Below are 13,332 nucleotides of genomic sequence, written 5' to 3' on the forward strand. Positions count from 1 at the left end.
ATATATATATATATATATATATATATATATATATATACATACTGTATGCATCTATCTATCTATCTATCCATAGATTTTATTATGTCGCATCATTATGTTTTTTCCTTCAATAAAAAAGTTACTGTCTCGTATGTTTGTCCTCATTTATCATACTTCTGTAATGTAGTTGATAGCTGGTTGGCTTGGTTCATGGTTTATAATGCTTTAATAAAGACTTTATTTTTTTTAAATAATCCCTATGGGAAAATTAATGGAACAAATACCTCTGGAACCAATGCCACTGAAAAAATGGGTGTGCACTAATGCACTTTATAGGTTGTTTCATGACCCTTTAAAAACAGTAAGCAGTAGGCCAGTATTCCATTCAGAGCAGATCACGTCAACGAAAGAGCAGCAATATATTTGTGTCCAAGTACACCCTAAATTTTTGGTCAGCAGACAGAATGTACTGCAATTCTCAAATCTAGTGTTAAGGCAGGCTGTGAAAACAAGGTTATAGTATAAAAGGGAGACGGCAGGGCACAAATAGCATGAATATGAAATGATTACACCATAATTAACTGTGCTGATTGATGTGATTAAAATATACATTGAAAAAGCAAAGTAAAAAGCACTGGTCAAGCAAAGGAAATGTACAGAAATAACGAAAGCTGTAAAGTATGACTGACAAAATCTGTACAGTATGACTGATCCTGTGGGGGAAGTCACATGATTTGGTGCCATATCCTCTCTTTGTAGCGCCAGCACACAAGCATGGCTGTCAGAAAGACAAGCAGCAGAGCCAATGTGACTGGAGTCAGGGGTGTCTTCTCCCCGCCCTCTTTCTTATTTACCTGCCCCTTCTCTGCCAAGCTCCGTTCCAGGTCGGCAATCCGTGCCTGACAGCCAATCAGCTCCGTCTGCAGCTGCTCCCGTGTCTGACGGACAGAGCACAGAGCCAATCAAAGAGCCAGCCTAGGGCATATGTACGCATAAACAATCTATATTGGCTTCTTTTGAATTTCAAAAGAATTTCAAATGACAAATGTTTGAAATTTTGGTCGCTTTTTTCTTTTTTTGAGGCAGGAATTTTCGGCCATGCTTGCTACAATGCTGGCTGTGATCAACAGATGAGTGGTATTTCAGTGTGGGTAAAGGAGATTCTGAAAAGCTCTTGGAATTCAATTCATTTCAATTGTATTTAAACATCGGCACGATTTGATTCAGATCTAAAAATTATCACACAAAAAAAAACAATAATAATGGTAAGACAAGGATCTTTCAGAATGTCCAGTGTTGGTGGGGTTAAACATGCGTCTGTGGAGTTAACGTCATGGGCCCTCACCCTGCAGTGTCTCTCAGGGTCCAGAGGCCCCTTAGTCTCCTGCAGCAGTGCGTAAGCTCGCTGCAGTGCCTGGTACTCTCGCGTCAGCTGCCGAAATCGAAACTCTGCCTCCTCTCGGGAAAAGCCCTGACGAATAACAAATGCAATTCCATTTGTCACATTTGTTCATGAGAATGCCAAGTAATTCCCAGCTGTTACTGTAAAATATGAAATCATTTAACGAGACATATGCATATTGTTCTAAACCTGTAGGGCTTTCTTTCTTCTGGTGAACACAAAAGATTATAGTTTGAAGAATTTTAGTAACCAAAGAGTTTTGGGGGAGGTGGTGTGGAGTTTATAAAGCACCAAGAAAGTCATACAGGTTTGCACCGACAACAAGAGGGTGAGAAAATGATGTCAGAATTTTCGGTAACACTTTATTTTGATGGTCCCTTTTTGAGCATTCAGATGACTATAAGTAACTTTGCACCTACATGTCAACTAACTCTCATTAGAGTATTATTTGACTGTCTGCTTAATATCTGCTAACTCTTTATTGTGATGGCGTCCCAACAGACATTCTACTGACTATAAGTAACTTTGCAATTACATGTAAACTTATTCTAACCCTAAACCTACCAGTCTACTAATACTCTACTGACACTCTAATGAGAGGTAGTAGATATGTAGGTGCAATACTACTTATAGTCAACAGAATGTGTTGAAGCGACCATCAAAATAAAGTGAAACTGAATTGTCATTTATAGGTGAACCATTATAAGGATAAAGCTAGCTAAGTAGTTCCTGAAAATCATAAACACAACACAAATATTTTGGTTATTATTGTGCTATCTATTTTTTTGGTTATGATTTTGCTTGCCTGCAGTGGGAAAATATTTTTGAAGACATTTTTTTTGGGGGGTGAACTGCCCCTTTAAGACCAAGCACTGAATCAGGTAGTACTGGGATGCATGATTTCAGATTGTTCAAACTCATCTGGTTTTCCAGAAAATTTACACAGAAATGGATTCTGCTTGTGTATCATAAAGGCCCATTATATTTAATACAATTAAAGTGCATTCCTGTAAAAGCGTCTGTAATTATCATTATCATGAATCACATCCTTTCACAATACACATTGTCAAGTCAAGTCACCATTATTTACAGGTGCATCTCAATAAATTAGAATGTCATGGAAAAGTTCATTTCAGTAATTCAACTCAAATTGTGAAACTCGTGTATTAAATAAATTCAGTGCACACAGACTGAAGTTGTTTAATTCTTTGGCTCTTTTAAATGTGAATTTCAAAAGAATTTCAAATGACAAATGTTTGAAATTTTGGTCGCTTTTTTCTTTTTTTTGAGGCAGGAATTTTCGGCCATGCTTGCTACAATGCTGGCTGTGATCAACAGATGAGTGGTATTTCAGTGTGGGTAAAGGAGATTCTGAAAAGCTCTTGGAATTCAATTCATTTCAATTGTATTTAAACATCGGCACGATTTGATTCAGATCTAAAAATTATCACACAAAAAAAAACAATAATAATGGTAAGACAAGGATCTTTCAGAATGTCCAGTGTTGGTGGGGTTAAACATGCGTCTGTGGAGTTGACGTCATGGGCCCTCACCCTGCAGTGTCTCTCAGGGTCCAGAGGCCCCTTAGTCTCCTGCAGCAGTGCGTAAGCTCGCTGCAGTGCCTGGTACTCTCGCGTCAGCTGCCGAAATCGAAACTCTGCCTCCTCTCGGGAAAAGCCCTGACGAATAACAAATGCAATTCCATTTGTCACATTTGTTCATGAGAATGCCAAGTAATTCCCAGCTGTTACTGTAAAATATGAAATCATTTAACGAGACATATGCATATTGTTCTAAACCTGTAGGGCTTTCTTTCTTCTGGTGAACACAAAAGATTATAGTTTGAAGAATTTTAGTAACCAAAGAGTTTTGGGGGAGGTGGTGTGGAGTTTATAAAGCACCAAGAAAGTCATACAGGTTTGCACCGACAACAAGAGGGTGAGAAAATGATGTCAGAATTTTCGGTAACACTTTATTTTGATGGTCCCTTTTTGAGCATTCAGATGACTATAAGTAACTTTGCACCTACATGTCAACTAACTCTCATTAGAGTATTATTTGACTGTCTGCTTAATATCTGCTAACTCTTTATTGTGATGGCGTCCCAACAGACATTCTACTGACTATAAGTAACTTTGCAATTACATGTAAACTTATTCTAACCCTAAACCTACCAGTCTACTAATACTCTACTGACACTCTAATGAGAGGTAGTAGATATGTAGGTGCAATACTACTTATAGTCAACAGAATGTGTTGAAGCGACCATCAAAATAAAGTGAAACTGAATTGTCATTTATAGGTGAACCATTATAAGGATAAAGCTAGCTAAGTAGTTCCTGAAAATCATAAACACAACACAAATATTTTGGTTATTATTGTGCTATCTATTTTTTTGGTTATGATTTTGCTTGCCTGCAGTGGGAAAATATTTTTGAAGACATTTTTTTTTTTTTGGGGTGAACTGCCCCTTTAAGACCAAGCACTGAATCAGGTAGTACTGGGATTACATTTTCTATGTGTTTTATATTGGTTTACATGAGCACACTGTATATATACAGATAAAGCTGGATATAATACATACCCAACTTTATACAGCTGTGCGATAATACAGTTTACATTGTGCAACAATAAAATGGTTGTTGTAAACAAACAACTGTTTACAGTTAGTAACAGTTTCAGTCAGTAATCTAAAATCAAACTTAAAACAAATTAAATTTGTGCCTAATTTTTATGACATTTTTAGTGAAGAAAATCTTATTTAATGAACAGCATATTCGAGGGAGCTGAGAACACTACATGAACACATTGTTATGGGATCGTCTTCATGGTGCAGTTAATGACTCGATTATAATCCCACTCCTCGTTAACTAGCTCTGGCTATCAGTAAACAACATGAAGGTAGGGGGCCACTTATGAACAAGAGAACTGCTGAGATGCCTCATCATCTGACCAAATAACAAGCCTAATTCAAATGAATGCTCGGAATTAAACAAACACTGTAGTTTGACACCATGTTTACATTCTCCCAGGCTGCCAAATTTATGAAATGAATATGCAGACTACAGTTGTATACTGTCAGAAGATCATCGAAATGTAAGGGTGGTGTTAATGATTGCCACGGTACTGCTATGTGGCTGCAAATTTGTTTTCGCTGTATTGCTATGTGGTTGCTCAGAATTAAATTTAAGTACTCGTAATAAAATTTTCATGGACAGTAAGTAAGTAGCTGTACTGGGCTTTAATAAGCTAAATTATTTGATGCATTATCCATGTCAAACGTGCAGAGCAAGTTACACATGCTAGCAAATCACACTAAAAAACGGAAAATATGATTTAAGAGACAGACGTAAACAGGATTAAGATTCTAACTGGTGCATTTGGTTCGGATGTGCACTACCATTCAAAAGCATAGGGTCAGTAATTTTTTATTTACTGTCATTTTTAAGGAATGTAATGTGTCATTGCTGAATAAAAGCATTAATTTCTTTCAAAAAAATCAGTAAAGGCATTTACAGTATAATGTTACAAAAGATTTCCATTTCAAATAAAAGCTGTTCTTTTGAACTTTTTTATTTATCAAAGAATCCTGAAAAAGTGCATCACGGTTTCCACAAAATTATTAAGAAGCACACCTGTTTTCAACATCGATAATAATATGAAATGTGTCTTAAGCAACAAATTAGCATATACAAATTATTTCTAAAGGATCACGTGACACAGAAAACAGTAATTGCTGCTAAAAATTCAGTTCTGCCCTCACAAGAATAAATTACATTATAAAACACAAAACAGGTATTTTAAGTTGTAATAATATTTTACTGTTTTTACTGCATTTTCGATCAAGTAAATGCAGCCTTTGTGAGTATAAGAGAGGAAAATCTTACTGACCCCAAACTTTTGAACGGAGGTGTAGTTGAGCTGCAAGAGTGTTTAGTGCAGGTATTAAGGTTTGTAAAATAATTTATTACATGACATACATCTTCAAGATCCTCTTCAGGGGTGGCAGGGGTGTGATCTGTGCGGTCGGTGTTATATGATGTCAGAGATGACGTTTCAGAATCGACAGATTCTTCATCAAATCCAAAATATGTCTCCACAACATGCCTCTGAAAAAGAAAGAAACCAGTGCTTAAATATTATACACATTCACATTAAACTAGTGTAATAAAATCACTTACTAACCTAACTAATGTCCAATTTAACTTTCAGACAATATCTGCAAGTAGCCTATACCAAAAATGAACATGCAGTAACTATCTGCACAGTACAGTTTGCCGCTCCTCTCTTTAGTTTACACAGATACAAATCCACCCACAGGAATTATGATGGTAATGCATGACCAGAAGTCCACCTTCCCAGTAACAGCAGTGCCACGGAAAAATGAATGCGAGTGATTTAACAAAAATATGACCCTGACCGTTTCTGCTTTTAAACCTTTTGGAATGTCTTACATTAAGTGCATTACTCTAAATGTTCATTTTTACAAAACGAGAGAGTCAATATTATTGTCATTACTACCCACATATGCTGTGAACACAGTGTGACTTGTTTCTAAATCCAGAATAATCATAAATAAAAAAAAGCTAATTTTCATGGACCGTACAATATGCAACTGACACCCAGATGTCCTTTGAATACACTACGCAATTGCTCTTACCATCGTGTTTGTAGGTCATCTCCTGACAGCCAGAGAAATACAGACACACCAGAGCACACAGACACAGGAACATGGAGAGATACAGCACCAGCAGGAAGTACTCTGGCATACTGGATGTGTATATGTGCTCCTCAGTCCAGTGTCATGGTATGCGGTATATCCTTTTAACCTCTTTAACCAGCATCATCTTCCTCAGTGTTCACAGGAAATGAGAGTTACAAATGTGGTTTAAAGCCTGTGTTACAGTAATGTCTCCACTGACTCCACCTCCATAGCAACGGTTCTTGAGAACGAACAACTAAACCCCACCCCACAGCACAGCACCACAAACACACACAGGTTTAACTTCATTAAAATATGAATGTGCAGTACTATATACAGTATAAAGCTAATCATAAAAAGCTTATATATTAATTATTTCATATACTAGTGACCCACACTCAAACATTTTTAGAATAAAATAAAACATTATTTCATGTATTTAGTAGTATTTATTTTTTTTTAATTCATGACATCCTCAAATGTTCCCAAAGGGGGGTTTTGTCAGATTTAGCTAACAAAAAATGAATAATTTTGGATTCAAAGTACAGTGAAGTAAACCCAAACATACGCAAACTCTGAAGGACCCTAGGACAGTTAAATCACAGCTGCGTTAACAGACTTTTGTGTTGAGAAAATAGGGTTTTTAGTTGTTTGGATGACTGGCTTAACCTTCTAGGCAAAAAACAGAAATCAAAGACTGTTTAAATGATGTTTAGCTGGTGAAAGCATGAGAAAGAAAAAAGAACTTGGCTTGACTCAGAGGTCTCGAGAGGCCAATTATTGTGCCAATGTAACCAGCACACACATGAAGAAACACACACACACACACAAACACACACACACACACACACACACACCTCAGAGGAGACAGTTGCTATCAGAGGTCTCGAGAGGCCAATTAATGTGCCAATGTAACCAGCACACACATGAAGAAACACACACACACAAACACACAAACACAAACACCTCAGAGGAGACAGTTGCTTAGAGACAGTGTCCATATGCTTTAACAAAAAGAGAAAGTAACCAGAGCAAAACTTCCATCAAAGAGACTCCAAATATGGTTCAATATAATTCTATGAATGAGAGGATCAGCTCACCCTGGGCAACTTGATGTTTTTTCGCCTGTTCTTTTTGTTGATTATCAGCCTGTCCCGTTCCTGAAAGCACATCCAGACATCACATTAAAGAAGTTGTTAACAATACAATACAAAAACATACAACTTATAATCTTCATTCAGCAGAACATATAAAGAGTGAGTTTCTTTTCACATTGAATCAAGTATGAGTGTTACAGTCCAACAAGTTTACACTACTGTGCAAAAGCTTTTTTTAAGTCTCTTATGCTCACCAAGGCTGCATTTACTTAATGAAAAATACGGTAAAAACAGTAATATTGAGAAATATTATTATAATAGAAATAGCTGTTTTAACATTTTAAAATGTAATTTATTTCTGTGATGGCAAAGCAGAATTTTCAGCAGCCATTACTCTTCAGTGTCACATGATCCTTCAGAATTCATTCTAATATGCAGATTTGTTACTCAAGAAACATTTATTATTGTCAGTGATGAAACCATTGTACTTTTTTTTTGAAAACGTCATATTTTTATTTATTTTTTTGCTGTCACTTTTTTGTCGATTTAATGCACTCTTGCTGAATAAAGGTATTAAAAAAAATGTTTGAATAGCTTTTCAAAAAATGTAATAATAGTGTATGTAAACATTGCCACATGCAATACTGCTGTATTGCTGGTGATCCTTCAGAATTCATTCTAATATGCAGATTTGTTACTCAAACATTTATTATTGTCAGTGATGAAACCATTGTACTGCTTTTTTTTGGAAAACGTCATATTTTTATAAATTTTTTTGCTGTCACTTTTTTGTCGATTTAATGCACTCTTGCTGAATAAAGGTATTAAAAAAAATGTTTGAATAGCTTTTCAAAAAATGTAATAATAGTGTATGTAAACATTGCCACATGCAATACTGCTGTATTGCTGGCAATACTGTAATATCAGCGTGCATATTAACAGAAGTCATTAGGGAGGGGAAGAGAAAATGAGAGTGACGCAGTAATTCATTTCTAATTAGGCTTTGCCTTAATGAAGTAAACAAACTAATTAACAGACACGGCACTGATTACCAATCACAAATAATTACAGGGTGAGACCAATTAGAGAATAAGCACACACAGTACACACACACACACACACTGACACAAACACAGCTACACAGATTATAAGCTAAAAACCAGGCAAGGACACAGAATATGTATCTGTAACTAGATTTAAAGATAACATGAAATCAAAATGGACAATCTTTACTTTTTAAAATGAATTTCCTGGTTTTATTGTGTGCTTATCATTGAAATGTTAATTTTCATAACCTGTAACCAAAATGTAATATCTTCTGAAACTTTCTTATTTGCTGATGTAACCAAAGCTGTGTGGGTGGGGTAATAAACACTCACCTATTAATGGTTTTTCAGAAATTACCTTTCATGTAGTGTGTAATATAGCAGTTTGTGGATGTAAAAGGTCTGCAAAGTGCACGACCAATGATATTTCATTCCCAAATGAAAGAACTGATTCTGAACTGCCTCAGTAATTCCAGTCTTATTTCCTGCACAAACCAATGTAGGTTTGTAACAAATCTGCATAATGGTCTTAGAAGACACTATTTTCTGGGCCGCAAAGGTGAAACCACTTTGAATGAAGTCCCAAAGGATGAGGATGTTGAGGAGTCAAAATGTATTATACAGTAACAGCAGTATAACTCCAACCTCTCGTTGTGTTCCCGTCATTTTACTCTCGACTGCTTCTCAAACCTTGCAAATTTCAATGCGGGATTTGCAAAACACTTATTCCTTAAAGATGGAGCTGTACACATTTTATTTTGACCATCTCGTGCCTCTGGAACACAGCCTGTAAGTATGATTTATTATTTATGCATATATTTTCTTAGTGTTCAAAATGCATAGTTTTGTGTGCACTGCTGTAAACCCTCAGCCAACTCACACTTTTCTCTTGAATTTCTTCTGCTCTGAAATTCTAATTGCAAATATCAACATGTGTGTTTATGGCTGACGGAAACAAACAAACCTGCGTGAGCTCATCAATAACACCACGCTGCTCGCTGATTTGCAAGCGCAGATACTCGACTTCCTGTTGCTCGTGGGCGTGACTCAGGTCCGTTAGAGAGGTGTGTCTCTTCAGCCCACCCGGCTGCAAGTTCTGCTGGGATTTCTCTTTCTGAGGAAACACAGTGACAAAGATATAGTATATAGATATAGTAAAGTTACTATATAAACATTGTGTGCTTAAGTACAGATGTAACAAATGTTAAACGTTCATTAAATTAAATCTGAATAAAAATGTTTATCAAAATGTAACAAATCTGAAACTAATGTTGTTTTCTGATGATGTGACAATAGCTGAGCCAATCAGACCCTGATTATTAAAACCATGTCCTGTACAACATTATTTCCCATAATTTTCAGTTTTCCCTTAACAGCACACCTGCTCTGCATTCTCTCTGCTGAGTGTCTTCAGTTTGTCCTCCATGCGCTGTAGAGTCTGCTGCAGCTCTTCATTCTTTTTATCCAGCCTTTTATTCCTTTCAATGAGAGGCTTTATCTCTGCATCTGTTTCTCGCACTCGTTTCAGCTGTATGACAGAGAGAGAGAGACTGATCTACATACAGAATGATAGACACCTGTACTAAAGTCCAATTGGGATTTCCATCATAATTTGGAAGCTATCATAAAGGATCCTACTGTGTGAGAATTATCTTACAGATTTTTACAACACAAAATATAAATCTTTTGAGAACCAACTGTGTAATCATTAATTGCTAGGAAGAATTAACAGAGGAGAAAATGCAGGTTAAAGGGGTGGTTCACTGGCTTTTTTCTAGGCTTGATTGTGATTATGGGGTGCAGTCTAACATGTGTTAATGCTTTGTTTTTTTTTAAAACTCATTATTTTTCACATAATTTACCTTTATTCCACACCGCTCTGTCCCTTCTCTGAGAAACGGGCTAATCTTTTCCTGTTTTATGAAGCCCCGCCCTCAGAAATAGGCGATGGGCTCTGATTGGTTAGTTAGTCCAGTGTGTTGTGATTGGCTAAACCGCCTCTAGTGCTCGTCTAAACGCCCCGCCCCTCTCCTCAGCGGCATGTGCTCAGGTTGTATTATAAACAACGGCGTCGTTAATATCGTTTATCAGTTTGAGCTCGATTGAGAAGCAGAGGATATTATTGAAGAGGATCGTGCAGAACCAGTGCAAGCACGGCTTTTAATGGTAGGCCTATGTTTTTTGTTTGTTGTTGTCTCATACTTTTAGATACGCTGTTATTTGTAAATTCTACTTCTTAAGTTAGCTTTTAATATACGATTTTGTCCTGATTAAAGCTTTAATACAGTACGGCAACTGCACGCGCATTCATGTATAACGCTTCTCATAGCTATGTGAAAATAAGTGTATAAATGGAATAGAACTGAGCTGATGATCTGAATGAGAGAGAGAGATGCAGAGCGTGTGCAGAGCAGGGGGACGCGAGGAACAGTATTAAGAACCGCTGCTTTAGAACATTGATTTTGAATCTTGTGAATCCATTAGAATCGTTAGAAGACAGAATTGCGATTCATATACGAATAGATTTTTACGTGCACCCCTAGTTTTCTCTTCCTCTTCTCTAAAGCAGCGCAGCATGGCCTCGCCCCCTTTGCTGCCTTTTCCCGAGGGTGGGGTTTATCTGGGTTTGTGATGTCACAAACCCAGGAAGTAACTCGTTGTAGTCCCTGTACCAGCCGTTTTTGTAGGCATTAAACTGCCAGAATTTTAAAAGACGATATCTCAGTTTTCATTGACCTTTCAGCTTCGTATCTTTGCAGATATTGTTTATGCTCAAACAGCAACATTACACACTAACTAACATTAAATAAGTGAAATCGCAATCAACCACCCCTTTAAATATACACATATATAAAATACATTAAATAAGGTTTGGTACTTGATATAAAATCTGGGAATCTGGGTCCTGAAGCAAAACCAGTTGAAAATTGGAAAATTGAAAACATTGTTCCCAATAATCTTTCACTATTACAGGTTTAACAATGTAATTTTACTGCAAAATACTGTCAAATCTATGTTTTTAGAAGGAAAAAGTATTATTTACCATATAAAAAACAACTGAGAAAAACAAAGTTCCTTGTGTGACACACCCCATATATCATTATATTTTAAGTTTTGTTTTTTCATATTTATGTTAACAGTAATGCAAAGTTTTTTCATTAACACCCTGATGGTGTTTTGTATGTATCATGTGCATCAAAGCTATATGTGAGTACTGGCCATGTTTATGAACAGGGCATTTGCTTTGGATTCATCATGTGGCTTTGTATTGTACCACCTGGTTATCAGTACATTTTAAGGTACAAAGCATTTTGGTAGTTCTGGTGGCTTGTATATTAACATTTTATCACTTAATGAAATACTCGGTTATAAATTGTAAAATATACAGGCACCAGTATTCCATCCTATAACAACTGAAACATTGTCATAGTACTTTTACACAGAATTTTTGGCAACCACAGCTGCCATTTTTTACTGTACATTTAACAGGATATTTTACAGCTCATATAAGATCCTATATGATTTTTGTCCGTAGTTTGTTGAGAGTGTGTATATATGTACCAGTTCGTTTCTCTCATCTGAAAGCAGGGTGTTCCTATCCTCTAGTTTCCTGATGACTGCATGCAGCTCAGCAATCTTCAGCTGAAATCTCCTTACATCCCTCTCATCCATGTCCTATGAATGGATAAACGCTTTATTGTGTGATGGTGTGAAGTTCAGCATGCAGGAAAAAGCTCTCTGCCATGTTAGTCCAGCTCTAATGAGCGTTTATGTTCCTGATGATATAAAAGCTTTTTATCAGCCATTTCTGATTGCAGAACAGAACGAACCTGGTTATTGACAGAATCTGAGTTTTCCCCGAGAGACGGCGCCACCTCTCTCTTCGGACTCCCATAATGCCGCTCTGATTCCTCCTTCTGCAGCAGTAGACGCTGTGTCTGTCCCGCCTGCACTCCCAGCTCTTTTTCCAGTGACTGCACCACACGGTCTCTGCTCTTCAACTCGTCCATCTGACACAAACACAAACATACATTGAAGTGCATGCTTTTTGTGATCCATTTCACAAAATGTACTTCCTTCAGGTCTAGCTGCTGTACGAATAGCAAAAATAGCATTGAGGTAATTCCTAGTTATGCGCAGATATAGAAACTTTAAGGTTTTGGGCCAGTAAGTAAGTTTGTTTTTAGATTTAGATTTTTGACAGTAAAGACATCTACAAAATATTTCTATTTCAAATAAATGCTGTTATTTTGAACTTTTTATTCATTGAAGAATCCTGAAAAAAGGGTATCACAGTGTCCACAAAAATATGAAGCAGCATAGCCGTTTTCAATATCGAGATCATAAGAAATGTTTCTTGAGCACCAAATCAACATATTAGAATGATTTCTTAAGGATCATGTGACACTGAAGACTGAAAGCTGAATAAATTAAATACATTCAAATAGAAAACAGATATTTTAAATTGTAATAATATTTCACAATATAAACAAAAACGCTTAAAAAAAAAACACTGACCCCACCTTTTGAATGGTAGTGTACATAAACTGTGTACATAAATTGGTGTATATTAAATAATAAGCTTTTGGTGTGGCCAATAATTAATTTGTTTTTCAAAACTGTATAAAAAGTAATATAACTTTCTTAATGCCAAACAGATCTCTATTTTTTTTTTAAATCATCCTTTGATGATGTATTGAACACATCCAATTTTCTTCATTATAAGGGTGCTAATATCAATTCGGTGCAAAAAATTTAAATAAAAAACTAAAATCCTGTCTATCTGTCCTCTGTCATAAGAAACACAATTCATGACTGATTGATATAAGTAATGAGACTGAGACATTTTGAGGGCTTTTATACATTAATATCAGCTGATATTAAAAACATTATGTATATTAAAAATAAACATTTGTAGGTTGATTCCCCCCAAAAGGTGTAAACCAGAGCAGCCACACTGAATCAACCAATTGCCTGAGTGCCTGAGACGACAGCCATTATTTTTACAATTTCATGTGGTGACGTTTTTAGATAACTCCATCCATCTTTCTTACCAGTCTACCAGTCTCCCTCTCGCTCTCGCGTTTGATTCTCTGGATCTCCAGA

At 36.3% G+C, this 13,332-nt stretch overlaps 1 protein-coding gene across 1 annotated transcript in view; it reads right to left on the reverse strand.

Moving 5' to 3' along the window:
* The window catches only part of LOC107562935 (janus kinase and microtubule-interacting protein 1-like), a 27,271-nt gene that overhangs the window by 11,462 nt on the left and 2,477 nt on the right, over nucleotides 1-13,332 (reverse strand). Inside the window, exons 3-10 of the mRNA XM_016247693.1 lie at nucleotides 12,057-12,236; nucleotides 11,788-11,901; nucleotides 9,608-9,754; nucleotides 9,191-9,340; nucleotides 7,184-7,243; nucleotides 5,362-5,490; nucleotides 2,935-3,060; nucleotides 834-917 (exon numbers count right to left, since the gene is read on the reverse strand). Coding sequence (XP_016103179.1) covers nucleotides 834-917; nucleotides 2,935-3,060; nucleotides 5,362-5,490; nucleotides 7,184-7,243; nucleotides 9,191-9,340; nucleotides 9,608-9,754; nucleotides 11,788-11,901; nucleotides 12,057-12,236 — 990 coding nt within the window. The remainder of the gene's footprint in view (nucleotides 1-833; nucleotides 918-2,934; nucleotides 3,061-5,361; nucleotides 5,491-7,183; nucleotides 7,244-9,190; nucleotides 9,341-9,607; nucleotides 9,755-11,787; nucleotides 11,902-12,056; nucleotides 12,237-13,332) is intronic.

The sequence above is a fragment of the Sinocyclocheilus grahami genome, unplaced genomic scaffold (genome assembly GCF_001515645.1).
Source record: "Sinocyclocheilus grahami isolate Dianchi unplaced genomic scaffold, SAMN03320097.WGS_v1.1 scaffold849.1, whole genome shotgun sequence".
NCBI classification, from domain to species: Eukaryota; Metazoa; Chordata; class Actinopteri; order Cypriniformes; family Cyprinidae; genus Sinocyclocheilus; species Sinocyclocheilus grahami.